Here is a 14,311-nt window from a genome sequence, read left to right as displayed (position 1 = left end):
CTGGAGTGAATCACATGATTAGAGTAATGATAGTTGTATATCAAATTTATATAACAATGAAGTATAATGCTAAAATAATATAATAAAAATAAAATTAAGTAAAACAGAATAATGCTTTTATCATTATATGTGAAATTAAAAACATAAACAACATATTTTTTCAATTCTAATAAACTCTTAAGTTTACAATATTGTTTTCTTAAAAGGGAGAGCCACAAAGTTCCTGCAATAATTACTTTGGACTTAGGAGTAGGACCACACCGTGAACAAATAGTCCAAAAGCCTTTTTCACCAATCTAACGTGAATAACCCTTGTTGGTCTGCTGGGAGTTGGGATCAGACACGATTTTAAGGAAAATGAATTACGAATCTAATTGTTCACAAATATCTAATTGGAAACAGTGTCAGTTCATAAACTAGAAAAATTCTTATATATACTCCATCCGTTCCTATAAGATTCAGTTATTTTATTTATTAAAAAAATAGTTAATTTAATTGATAACAATAAATTTATCTTTAATTTATAATTTTTTAAAAATTATTATTGTTATTAATACTTCTTTTTCTCTTCTAATTGTTTATCAATGTATTCTCTCTATTCTTTTAATAAGAGATATTTTTAGTCTAAAAATAATTAATGTAAGAAATAGTATAAATTGTGTTTTATAAAAAAAAACAAAATCATTTCAAATTTAAGTATTATAAGAGAGAATACTTCAACAATGTTATATTTACACATAAATTCACATATTTTCTATAGTAACAGATAAAAGAGAGAGAAAGTGGACGAATATAAAATTAGTCTGAAGTTTACTTTTTCGTAAAAAAGTGATAAATGCAAAATATATATATATATATATATATTCCTTTAAAAAATGATTTGGGTATCAATATAGTTGAATTAAACTTAAACTTTAATTAATCACTCTATCACGTAAAACAATAGTATAAAAAAAGAAAAATTTATAAACTACATTCATAAGGTTTTACAGTACAATGAAGCTTTTGCTAAGGAAACAAAGACAAACTCTATAATACCCAATAACTAACCAATAACAATTTCAACATGATTCTCAGGCTCCTTGACCCTCTTCTTGTTGCACACCCAGATCCAAGTTATCACCTCCAATACCACAGCAATTATAGCCAAGGATATGATTGAGCCCACATAGGTTTTTTTCCAGATATTCTGAGCGTTGAGAATGTCAAAACCTTTGAAGACGTTCCATACGGCCAAGGCAATAATTGAATAACCAACTATATAATGAAAAATGTTCCAAAACATTCTGTACTTGTGATCCTTCTTAGGCCTCAAAAACACAGCAAGACAGACTTGTGTAATTGCGAGACACAATAGAGTGATTCCAACGCATCTGTGAGGAGCGTTATGAATCCCATAATGATTTCCAATATACAAACCAGTACCAAAACCAGCAATGCCCATCAAGAATGCTAGTGATTGACATGCTCGATGCAGCTGAAACCAAGTGGGTCCTAAACAATCAAATGCCTTCAAGTAGCGAGCCAATATTACCCCAATTGGCATTAGTACTCCCCAGCTTATGGTATTCAAAACTCCATGAACCTGAGAAAATCACACGGTGTCGATTAGTCATATATGCATTCTGAAATAAAACTTTCAAAATTAATAATAATAAATCCTAAAAATATAACGAGACATTATAAAGTTCATTTTTCTTACGTTTCTCAACGTGATTCTTGAGTCCGAATTCCCACCAGTTTCAGAAACCTTGCCAGATAAGAAATCCAAGGTTCCAAAAGACTGAAGATTAGCGCGTGAGAAAGAGTGTGGTCTGAGAGTGCCATCATCGGAAACCAAGCCTTCTTGCCAAGCGTGATTCACCAAAGTCGTATTCCCGGGAAGTTGAAAACTCGCGAAGATGATCACGTGCCCGTTTGTGTAGGATGCAGAAACACCATAAACCGGAAAAGTAAGATTACCCTCTTGTAACATTGTTGCATAACTTGTTATTGGTGATGTATAGGCTTTGATACTACCATCATGTTTATAAACAGCCACGAATGCTTGTGAACCAATCATGCCCTTTGAGGTAGGGTTGATGGCCCATGCAACCCAACTAGAACCTTTTACGTTGGCCTTGTTGAATGCAACATCTACTGCACCTGAAGATGGGTGGTACTTCCAGTGCAGTGAGGATTCAAGTACCGGCAAGTCCTCGCATGCAGCGTAGTTAAAGTTGTTGGGGAACTTGTATGAGTTGCATGGTTGTGGAGTGGCAGGGATAATGATCACTGTGAGGAATGTGAGGAACAAGAGGACTGATTTTCTTATGGAAGCCATAACCAGATAGAGAAGCAATAATGTTAATGGTGTTGAAAACATATGTCTTGAGTGAACGGTCTTGTATGCTTTTATAGGGTGAATTTGATCTCTTATCTAACTCTAACTGTTGAAATAAATTTGATTAGGCAATCCCGAAATATAGGATTTTATCTCATACATTTCAAATTTCAAATAACTTATCAAAATTTTAACAGGCATAAATTGAGATAAAACTGTCTTATGTATTAGATATGTAAATATCTTTAATGTAAATTAATTGCATTGACACTCAATTGAAGTTTTGTAAGATTGCAATAAATCTTCTCTATAATTACTATCTTTTCGCTAATCTTCTTAATTATTTCAAAAACATTAAATTAAATGAACATTTTGTACACATTACACTAACCACCATCTAAATTGTTTGAAAAATATTTTATCATCTTTCCCTACAAGGGAGGTTGCTTGAAATGCTAAAAAAAAGTAAGAAATTGTGCAATCTCATAAACATCAGATAGTGCCAATGTTATTTACTTTATCTCTAATTATTGATAATTTGTAATTATAGATAAAATTAAGAATCTCTTAATTGAATAGAAGTAAAGCCTAAATCCTAGGTTCCGCATATTTGAAATTCGTGTGTTTCTTGCGATTCTGATTTCTTACCCTCGCTTTGCATGTTTAAGTTCTGTTTACGGTTGTTGTTTTTTAAATTTTTGGAAGGGATAAGTATTTAGAACTAGTATCATTGATTCCTATAGGTACTATTTCCATATTTGAAAATCAAACTTATTTTAGTTTGTAATTCACGCACAGCAACAATTAATGTTACGAAAATTTTAAAACTTAATTATAAGGTTAGAATGTGGCCTTAATAACCAGATCTTTTATTCATCACATGTCAGGTCTACCTTTTTATTTATGCATCTGTTTCCTTTACTTGTTTAGATAGAATATGGAAAGAGGATATTCCACGACAGATTTAACGTTTTGTAAAGGATGATGCATCTGTTTTTCCTCCTTGAATGTATTAGTTCTATATTCAAATAAAAATAAGATTAATCACTACTATCCTGCAAAATGAATCTCCCCACACCCACCCAAAAGAGACTAAATTAGGGTCCAAATTGCTTAATCGATTCACCAATCAGAATCATTAAACTATACTCTTCATTAACTTATGTTACAGTTGCTTACCTATCCATTCATGAAACAACACTTGGAAAAGAAACTTAAAATTATTAGCATAGTACCATTTGGCTAGCCTGATGGTACAAAAACAAGGAAAAAAATTCGGCACACAGATCTTAAAATACAGTATTGGCTCAAATAAATGAAACCAAAATTGCTCAACAATATTTGTCTCATAAAAGAAACTACTCTCTATTACAATCAATGGAAAGGAAGACAACACACACTAGCACATTACACTCAACACTGTACACCTATGAAGACAACTAAGAAGTTAACAATCAATCAGATTCCCACATAACCGTGTAAATATTTACATTCTCAGGCTAACATTGGACACAGATTACAACACAATAAGAGATGATGGCAAAGCTCTACAATCAGAACTACCATAACTTTATGCATGAGTTCTAAAAAATTTGTTTATACAGCCACTTCCATGAGCTCTACAGTTTCTCCATCCAGTACAGAAGTTTCAAATACCTCCATATCTTTATTTCCATTATCATCATCATTCTTGTTACCACCATCATCGCTATTCTTATCATTATCATTATCAACACAATTGTCTTCATGATCACAATTGACATCTGAATCAATATTTTCAGCTTGAGTACATTTTTCTGAAGAGGGTTTATTATCCTGAACACAGTCCCTATCTTCAGCAGAGTCATCACAAGACACAAAATTCTCTTCTTTAGTAGAGCCATCACAAGACACAAGATTCACTTCTTTGATAACCGGTTCATTTGACTTCTTACTAACAGGATCACCATGACATGAATTAGCAAAACCAACAGAGTCCACATCTTTAGCGATAGATGGGGACACATAAAGCTCTGTGTTAAAACTATTATTAGCTGTGAATATAATAGTTTTAGTTATTTCAGGTTTTGCCATAATGTTAATCCAATTGTCCCCTAACCAATCTCTAGATATTCTTAAATCCTTCTTGCACACTTTCATCAGCAAGCATTCACCTGACACCACCAAAAACAGTTCCATTAAAAATGGAGAAGAAATGATTTACAGAAAGGGCTTGAAAAAGAAAATTAAATTAGCATACCGGGAAAGTAGACTTGAGCACTATCATCACCACAGTTGTCATTTCTAGTTACAACCCCCTCCCACCAGCCATCACTCCACCATGCATCAACTGCATTTCCAACCTCAACAGCTAGTTCCTGTTCCTCATAAGTTGGAGCTGGCCTGATGGTGGGGCGGCCAGAATGCCTCATCCCAAGTTTATCAGGCCTGGCTAACTTGAAAGCAGGGATCCATTCCTAAAGTATGGAAAATATTCAGATAAAAGTTATGAACTGAGAAGTGAATGGTGTAAAAGTATAAAATAAGTGAATCAACAAATCTTTTATTTGGAATATTCTGCATTCTATTTGGTGCTATAACTTTATTTTTCCACATAACTCATCAGAAGTCTCAAATTGTATCATATTTGACTTTGCCATTCCAATCCATTATTAGCAATCCCATTACCCTCTACATTTGTGTGTATATATATATATATATATATATATATATATATATATATATATATATATATATATATATATATATATATATATAAATGAATTTCTTGTACTCCACTAAAAAAAACTCATCCATGTATAAAACCTGCCTAAATAATCTCCTGTCATTCTTACATAGCTTAGCAAAGAGATCAAACAAAGTGTTAAAGAATATCTCAAGCACAATTAGTTATTCCCATGGGATTCAATTTAGAATGAAAAAGATTTTACACAGTAGATCCTTATAACTTAGCAGATTATTAGAAACAGGGAATAGTTTATTCCAGTAGAATACTGGATCCTTGATTAATTCAGTATAACCAACTAATTCACATTAAACTTAAACTAGAATGATTTCTAATTCTATACAGAAACCCATTATTTCATCACTTGGTAAGATTTGGCTTAAACTTCAACTGCAAGGATTAAAGAACGCTATTCATTTTACAAGTTGCTAGAAGCCTAAAACTAAATAACCTTAAATTTTCTTTTTTCTGGATGATAAAACCTTATATAGGAACACCCTTTATTTATCCACATATTTTACAATAGTACTAAGTACTAACCAGAAAATTGAATTTAAAATATCTCAAGCTTGACTATACCTCAAGATTTCCACTTCCATCTTCATCCTGGACATCATCATATTGGACTTTCAACTGCTTCCGGGCTACCTGAACAACTGTACACCTGAACCAGCAGCCTCTGATGCCACTATCTTGACAAAGTAACTCTATCTTGTCATCAACCTTGTATGTGTGGTTAGACCAAGGTTGACACTCAACCTGCTTCCGAGAAAGCAATCTCCTTTCTGATCTTGCATAATTTGCAACCTGGAAGGTTTTGTATACCATCATTTGCTTACTCTTAATTAACTTCCTAACTCCCTGGCGACTTATCCAAGACTGAGGAGACCCCTTATCACCTCTCCTCCTCTTGGCTCCTACCTTCACATCCTCACCTGCACTCAACTCTTCATCTTCTCCCACAAGGCTCTCAGGGTTCTGGATTGAATCATGGTGCAAGCAAGAAAGAATTGGTTGAGTATAGTAACCACGCAGTTTACTGAAGTCAAAGGGCTTGACTTTGTTGCTTCTAAACTGCCTAAAGCACAAATGTATTCTGTCCCTTGAAGTGGGGGAAAAAAAAGGCATGCATTTTTCATAGTGTTCACGAGTTAAGACTGTGGCAGAACCATCTACGCACTCTGCACTAATGACTTGAGAATAAGGTGTGATAAAAACTTCCCGAGGGTGAAGATTTCTTACAGGAACTACACCCTTGACTTCCTGATTATGGTGAAACCACCTCACTTTGACCTTTTTCTGTCCCCTCCTGTCTTCATACATATCCTCTACATAAGCAATATAATGGTTCTCTCCCTTGCCCATAACAAAAACAAAGGATTGAATCTGGATATCAGAAAGAATGTAAATGTTAGATATAAAATCATCTAGATATTATAGTCATGAAAAACAAAAGAGACTTTTTTAACTAATAGAATTTTGGGGAAAGGAGGGAATATTCACGCGTACCACAATGCATGACACCAAGCAAATACAAAAAATGTAATGTACAACTAAATAAGCATTTCATCATTAAGGAATTGCACACCTAAATATAGACATCATTAAGGAATTTACTTGTCAATACTGGAAGCGATTAATTAGAAGTTAGTTATTAATGATAGGAAGTTAGCAAGTTAATTAAAAGTTGATTCCCTAACCTGAAGAGGAGTCAACAAGTAAATTTGAAGTAAGATCATAGAGAAATTTAGTTCAAGTGCTTCTTAGTTCTTACCGCTATTTTGATGCCATTCCTGAAAAAAGCTGGATAATGCTTAAGTTGTTTGCCACATCTCCATGCAACTCCTGACCAAACAATGTCTGAATTGGATAGTTTGGAGTTACTCATAGGAAAGTCCTGAGAAAGAGGAGCATGTGGATGTTAAAAACATTCACTAGAAACAATATAAAGGAAAATAGAGAAAGTGGAAGGAAGGGCAGGGACAAAAAGGGATATACCTTGTCATCTGTTATTTGAACAGACAGACCAGTAATTTCGTTGACAGTGTCATTTGTGGTCTCATGAGCTGGTACCAAGTTATGACCAGATGATACTGTGATTTAAAAAAAAAAGGAGATAAAAAGGTTAAGAAGAGCATAGATGGACTTACTTCCTGTAACACCCCCAATTTTCTAAGCTAAATATTTCCAAAATTATTTGGAAGGCAGAAATGGATAAAGGGTGATCAGAGGAGCTTAAAGTTATTTTCCCAGAATTTACTGCATTAGAGATAAAATGCTAATTGCAGGTTAGTCCCTCAACTTTCCTGTATTATAAACTTACACTTTCTTTACCCTTAATTCCATTGTTAGCACTGCTTTGCATGGAATCAGGGGCAGAACTTAAAGTTTATTTAACCTATATTAATTATACATATTAATAGAAAATTGTAGTTAAAAGTATGAAGAATAAAGTCACAAGTTACAAAAATAACTAGCATACTATAATAGAGTTTAATAGGCATGCACTATCAGTATAAAAGTTTTTACACAGTCAACCAATAAAAAATTATCATTTATATGAATTTTAAGGTAATTATTATAAAAGAATACAAACTTAACATACAAGGAGATTTGTGATTAAATGAGTGTAAAATATCTTTACACTGTCAGTGCATGTTTTATTTATTCTACTATAATTATTAATTAATATAATCCTAATCCTTATCCCTACATTAATGGCTAGCTAGTGTGTCTCAGAAAGTGTGTTTTCAGCTGAAGAAAAGAGATGAAAGGGAGGGCGGGAGGCAGATGAAAGAAAGAGAAAGCTTCAAATATTTGGATTTTAAAGTAAATGAAGCATCTAAAACCCATCCTTTTTGCTTTTTCATCTATTTCTCTTTCTAGTTGAAGAATCACATATAGGGATTGCATGATTGATGTGTTTGGGAGGTATTCATCATCAAAATGAGTTTATACTGGTCTAGCTTGGCTGTTCTTGAAAGATACTAGTTAGGAAAATGAATTTGTCAATGATAGGGATGATTTTTTTTTTTTTTTTGCTCAGCAAAGATAAATATTTATATAAATGGAACAAAGTACCAGAGGTACTGAAATACATATATAATTGGATGGCCATTCAAATGGTTCCTAATCAGACTAAATAGAGTCTAGAATGGAACCAAACAGGCTACCCTGCCAAACTACCATAAAGCTGCTACTAATTTATATGACTTGACTTTCCTAATACCAAAACCCTTCTCTAATATTACTAGACCACTGATTAAAAGGTATTGAAAAATCCTTCTCCAAATTCCATAGCCATGTCCACAATAGAAAGGATGCCTCGTCAATCAGTTTGTTACTGTCAACGATAGGGATGATGAATAGTGTTTTTAGGTTCTCAAACACATTCATGGAAAAGTTTGATTCTTAGCTTGCTTGTAAGTGAAAATTGAAAAATGGTGATTTAGTACTTTTTGTTGTTGAAGTAGGGTGGTATTGTGTGTTTTGAAAAGGCTCTCACCAGTTAGCACCTAGATGCTTGGCATCCTGACAAATCTTTGTTTTCAGCCCCAACAGGACCTAGGTGCTGAATCTGAAAGCACTAAATCTTCACCAAACCTCTATGATTACCTATGATAATCAAATTTTAACGAATCCACTATTATTTTTTTTATTCGAAAACATCTGTTTTTCTATTGAAAGGATAAAAGAAGGAATTTTATTAGAAAGAACAGAAAATACTAGAACAGAGGTAGAAAAATTATACTCCTATAGAACAAAAATAAGAAAGAATAAGACAACATTAAAGAAAATTGTCCGTGTATATTAGTCTCCAATCCTAAATGCATATATCATAAAGACTCATTGTGAATCATGATGGGACAGCAACGCAGATATTAAGGAAAACAAGTTTTTTTGAAAAGAACCATTTGCATATACATATGTATCATGCACTCGTGTAACAGATAATGGCACAAAGTATTGATTGAACTTCATCCATATGATTCCCTTACACAAACACACATATCATTGTTCATTACTCTACATCACTTTGTAGCTCACAAAGCCGTAGCTTCCTATGTTATTTTGCACATTATGTTCAACATACAATAATTATAGACATTATAAATTACTGCAACAAGTTAGAATGAAGAAGTATCAACTTACCACTTCTATCTCCCTGCAGATTTTGCTTCGATAGTGTTGATGTCAGCCAATCTACCACCTCCCTTCTAGATCTCCATTTGAAACCAGTTGGAATGGAACCCTCCTTCCCACAAATTTCAAGGAACTCCTCAGCAACAACATAGCACATGTGCCTAACACTCCTCTCAGTGCCCACAACTGCAAGGACGGGTTCCCCTGCAGAATCCTTCAGGTAATAGTGAACCACGCGATTACCGCGCTCCTGAGAAACAAACTGCTCTTTCCATTCCACGAAACAGCGATTGTTCACAGCCATCTTAAAGAGAATACCAACAGGAGTTAACAGAACACCAGCAGATATGCACTTGATTTCAAAGCAATGGCAAAGGGTGCAGACCCTTTGGACTCACTAGTCCAAAAGGACAATCAGACAAATCCATAGTCATAAAGCAAGAATCTTTTAGCATATCATCATCCTAACACACAAACAACCTTTTGAACAACCTCAGTTTCCTCACTCCTAAGAAGAACCCTACTCAGGTTAACACAAAGATGTCTGCTGCATAAAACTAACCAGAATCATCAAAAGCCAAGTACTTTTTCAGGTGGGGAAAACGTCAGAAACCCTAATTAAACATCCATGCCCTTCAAAATTATATCAAACAAAAACAGACAAAATTCCCTAAAAAATTAAGGGCTTTGAAATCAGAAAAAAAAAAAAAAAAAACACCATCTAAGGATGGCTAACTTGACCCTTTTTTTCTCAATCTCACAAGCCTCCAGAGAGACATGATCATCTCCTGAAACTGTAAAAGCTTCAAAGTTGACCACAGCCACAAAAACCTCAAACTAATATCTGTGTCTCCAAACAGATCAGAGAGAAACCCTTCAGGAAAACTGATCCAGAGCCTTAAAAATCCAACAGGCAGAGAAAAACTTGGCCTATGGCTACTCCTGAGGCAACAATCTGCCAAAAGGCCAAATGGGTATCCCAATTGATAGAAGAAAAGGAAGTTTCCAACAGAAAGATTGAGACTTTATAGCATACTCTGAGTAAAAACGCTGGTGTTGATTCTGGATGACTCAAAAAAGAGGGGCTGGAGCAAAGGCTGGGGCGGTGGGAACACTGAGGAGGAAGAACTGAAGTGTGAGAGAAGAGAGAGAGGTCAGAGATGAAGAAGAAGAAGAAGAAGAAGAAAAAGAAAGGTACCTTGAAATTGCCATGAACATGGAAATGGAAAGAGAGAGAAAGAGAGTTGCAGAGCTGAGGAATTGTGCATCCAATGCAGCCGCAGGAGTTGTGTTATAGAAAAATGAAAAATAAAATAAAAACAAAAGAGAGAGAGAGAGAGAGAGAGAGAGAAAGTGGGGACCTGGTTTGGTCTAATGGTTTGGTTGTAGTTTTTTTTTTCACACTAAAGGTTTTGTTGGAGTCTAGGTAAAACTTACAATAAATTTTTACTTCTGAATATTCAATGAGTAAAGTGTTAATAATTTTATTTTTAAAAGATAAAAATTTAAATTTAAATTTTCAAAAGTAAACAAAGTGTGATAAATTCCGTTCATTATCATTAATGAAAGAGTGTGTGATATAAATGGACAAAAATAATTGGAACATGAGTGCTGAATAGATTGATCTAAAATGTTAAGTTTGAGGTCTGACAAATTAGTTCAATGTAACTTAATGACATTTTAGTCCAATGAAAATTTATGGACATTTTGGTCAAATCTATTTTGTAGTCATGTTACCCATCAATTTTGTGAGATTTTCGTCCTCATGTGTCACATAGGTTAACAAATGAATGAATTTGTTACATTTTTTTCACTTTCAAAAACAAAAATTTGAATTTTCATATTTGATGACAAATTTATCAATGTTCTACACATTTACGGATGAAAATGACTATTTATCCTAAAACTTGTCATGAATAAATTTGGTTATGTTTTGCAAAACTAACTTAAAGTTGGAAATTAGTTAGAAGTTAAAAAGTTACTTCTTAATTAAAAGTTGAAAAACTAACTTATTAACATGCTCCCTAAAACTAGTTGGTAACTAAAAGTTGAGAGCTAAAAAGTTAATTTATTAAATTATAAGTGTGATAAAATGAGTTGTTCAAATAGTTGAAAAATATAAAATGTCATAAAAATAATAAAATTGTGATTTATTTTTTAAATGATAACTATGAAATTGAATAAATATATTAAAGATAAAAATTAAAGAAAATATAAAAAGCTATAAGTTAGAAGCTAGCATTTTAAAAAATCTTACTTCAAGTAGTGTTTCAAAAAACGCTAGAAAATACTAAAAAAATTTGTTTACCAAACCATTAAAAAAATTCATCTAATCAAAAAGTTAGAAACTAATTGAAATATCTTATCAAACATTCTCTTTAAGTAATGTTTCAAAAAAATGCTAGAAGTTACTAAAAAATATTTATTTACGGTAGAGTCAAACAAATTTTTTAGCTAATAAAATAAGATAAAAAAACTAGTTAAAATGTCTTATCAACCATAACCAAAGTCTTATTATAAAATTCTTTAATTTTGTAAACTTTGAGAAAAAATTTTGTCATCCTTTGTGTTCATGAGATACTATTGAATTGTGTGGAAAGAATAAAAAAACTTGAATATGTTTTTTTTATAAAAAAGACTTAAATAATCTTTAGTTTGTCAAATTTAGGACACTTTTATTCCTAAAGTTAAGGAACTAAAAATAATATTTTACCAATTTGAGAGAAAAATATTTTTTTAATTGAAGGACCAAAACCAAAGAGTACCACAAATTTAAAAGATAAAAACATATTTAGACAAAAATATATATATATATATATATAGTAAAATATCATTTATGGCGTAAAAGTGTATAGCATTATCATATTAACATTTAAAGTAAGAAATTCAAAAACAATTTTTAACAATATCAGTTCAATTACTTTAGTCCAAAATTTAAAAAATCGTGTAACTTAACTAATAATATTAATGCATGATTTCATTTAACATTCTTAAAAAGTTATAAATTTATAATAACTATACTTATTAGACTCAATTAAGATCGGTTGGGTCGACCTGCTAGCCTATAAACTAGGCAATGTTAAAGTCACATGTTAAATGAGATGTGCATGTGACTTGGAATGACTCAATTTGACTTAACTTCTACTCAATGACTTGGAATGACCCAATTTTACTCGACTTCAACTCAGTGACTGGATGGGTCATGCATTTTTCTAACAACATCACTCCTATTAAAAACATTCAATTTATATCTTACACTTGTATTATTTATAGATTTGGTTACTTTTTTTTTTACCAAACATAATTGTGTCTTAAAATTTAAGATGATAAAGCTATTGTTACTTTTAATTCCTCCTTTGGTTAATTTTCGAGTGTATATTAGACTATGTCTATGAGTGTACAAGAATAATAATTTTAATAAATAGATGATGATAATAATATATTACATGCTCAAAAATCTATTTTAAGCTTTTGTATACCGAATTTTGAAAAAATATATTGTATACTCAAAATTTTAAACAAGTTCATAATTATATTTCTACATATGTTAAATTTTGTTAAACTTTAAATCGTAAATGTACAAGTTTAAATGTTATGAAATTATTTAGTTTTTTTTTTATTTGAGATCGAATTATGCCCCAATATCTCATTACCTCAATTGAATTGATAACCAGCCCAAGTCTGGTAACTATGATAATAATCTTTTATTCTCCCTATTTGTCTATGTTTTCTTTTTAAATTTCTTTTGGTTTTTATTATTTTAATATTAAACATATAACTTAACCCAACATGGGTCAAACTGTGTAAGGCTATGTTTGGTAAGATTTTTTATGAGCTCATAAACTCCTTTCAACTAATGATATAACTAATGTCTCCACCAACAACCAATGGCAATGCATAGTTTAAAAAATTCATGAACATGGAACATGAAGGAAGGGTATGAAGGGGTTTCTCTTCCAAACCTTCCTAATGATGCTTTTAGTCTAAGAGAAAATTTCTTTAAAGCAACAAATGATATTTGATGCTAAGTTTGTCCAGGTGTTGATTTAGCCATTGTTTAAGTTTTACCCGTTGTTGCTTTGGCTAGGATCAGTGGTGTCAGGTTATGGCCCTGTGCTAAGTTTTGGGGCAAAAAATCACATCAAAATTCATTTTATAAGTGGTCTTTTGATTTATTTTTTTTGGATTTTACGCATTTAGCCATTTTAAAAATTAATTAAAAAAATTTCCTTGGAAATAAATTGAGACTTGGGGAACTAAAAGATATTATTTTTCTAAGAAAGCATACAAAAAATCTCATCAAAATTCGATGTTTGACTAGTTGATAAATTTCTTTGATCCAAATAAGCTTATTTGGTATACAAATTTATTTTAGTAGTTTATTTTCCATAAATTACTTCAAATAGTTAATCAAAATAAGCTACTTGAAGTAGCTTGTGGAAAATAAGCTAGCTTATAACCTGATAACCTTTTCTTCTCAATTTTATCCTTACTGTTTTTTTTTTTGAAGAATTCAATTTTATCATTTTATTCAATTTGAAAATCTTCTTATCATTTTTTTTGCTATCGGGAAAAATCCTTGAATCTAATTTTACATTCATATACGCACACGACACATACCATAATCGACTCGTCAATTGTCATCACTACATCGTTCATTAATGTTAGAAATTCTTTGAATCATATCAACTTTATCATTATTTGCTGAATTATTCTATGTTTTTTTTTAAAAATATATATGACTTAATTTGTTTCCTTGCATGATTTAAATCTATTTTATTGATTTAATTTGTAAAAAGCAAAAATTTTCTTTTTGGTTAACTAAATCGTACGCACAATTGAATATATATTTTTGTATGTGATTTTTTATTTATCAGTTAACTTATCAACTAATCTTATCATATTAAATCAATTAGCTTCTAACTTTTTAACTTTTAGCTTATAGCTTATAATGATAACATGTAACACTTATGTGACATCTATCATATAATTTAAAATGCAAATTATCCTTTTAAAGTAATTTTATTTTCCCTCTAAAACAAAAATGGACAAATAAGAAGCTATAAAGCTCTTAGAAGTTAACTTAATGACTACTGATGTTAATTAAATATTTACAGAAC

The 14,311-nt window shown here is 31.7% G+C and overlaps 2 protein-coding genes across 5 annotated transcripts; both read right to left on the bottom strand.

The window, feature by feature from the left end:
• Positions 1-1,045: 1,045 nt before the first annotated feature.
• LOC114396847 (cytochrome b561 and DOMON domain-containing protein At5g47530-like) lies at positions 1,046-2,323 on the bottom strand. Its single transcript, XM_028359035.1, has 2 exons — positions 1,703-2,323; positions 1,046-1,585 (listed from the first exon to the last, which is right to left on the bottom strand). Exons 1-2 carry the CDS (start codon positions 2,321-2,323, stop codon positions 1,046-1,048), a joined length of 1,161 nt encoding a protein of 386 aa, XP_028214836.1.
• A 1,273-nt stretch (positions 2,324-3,596) lies between these two features.
• On the bottom strand, positions 3,597-10,543 carry LOC114395106. 4 transcript variants are annotated; one of them, XM_028356809.1, is made up of 8 exons: positions 10,390-10,543; positions 10,228-10,305; positions 9,201-9,495; positions 7,047-7,141; positions 6,823-6,945; positions 5,628-6,434; positions 4,563-4,779; positions 3,597-4,476 (listed from the first exon to the last, which is right to left on the bottom strand). In XM_028356809.1, the coding sequence occupies exons 3-8, from the start codon at positions 9,493-9,495 to the stop codon at positions 3,920-3,922; spliced, it is 2,094 nt and encodes a 697-aa protein (XP_028212610.1). In that variant the 5' UTR covers positions 10,228-10,305; positions 10,390-10,543; the 3' UTR covers positions 3,597-3,919. The 4 variants fall into 4 exon arrangements, with proteins under 4 accessions (XP_028212610.1, XP_028212608.1, XP_028212609.1 ...); XM_028356807.1 differs by having other exon boundaries at positions 10,228-10,319; positions 10,390-10,501; XM_028356808.1 differs by having other exon boundaries at positions 9,201-10,305.
• Positions 10,544-14,311: the final 3,768 nt, after the last annotated feature.

This window comes from Glycine soja, chromosome 18 (genome assembly GCF_004193775.1).
Source record: "Glycine soja cultivar W05 chromosome 18, ASM419377v2, whole genome shotgun sequence".
Classification (NCBI taxonomy): domain Eukaryota; kingdom Viridiplantae; phylum Streptophyta; class Magnoliopsida; order Fabales; family Fabaceae; genus Glycine; species Glycine soja.
The sequence above is the reverse complement of the archived record's forward strand: the minus strand, read 5'-3'. Positions and strand labels throughout refer to the sequence as shown.

Excerpts from the sequence above, each read along its gene's own strand:
- LOC114395106 (XM_028356807.1), bottom strand. The coding sequence starts at position 10,459 with ATGCACAATTCCTCAGCTCTGCAACTCTCTTTCTCTCTCTTTCCATTT. Across the intron at positions 9,496-10,227 it reads CACCAGCGTTTTTACTCAGA|ATGGCTGTGAACAATCGCTG; the intron begins GTATGCTATAAA and ends ATTCTCTTTAAG. Across the intron at positions 6,435-6,822 it reads GGAATGGCATCAAAATAGCG|ATTCAATCCTTTGTTTTTGT; the intron begins GTAAGAACTAAG and ends TCTGATATCCAG.
- LOC114396847 (XM_028359035.1), bottom strand. The coding sequence starts at position 2,323 with ATGGCTTCCATAAGAAAATCAGTCCTCTTGTTCCTCACATTCCTCACA. Across the intron at positions 1,586-1,702 it reads CAAGAATCACGTTGAGAAAC|GTTCATGGAGTTTTGAATAC; the intron begins GTAAGAAAAATG and ends TGATTTTCTCAG.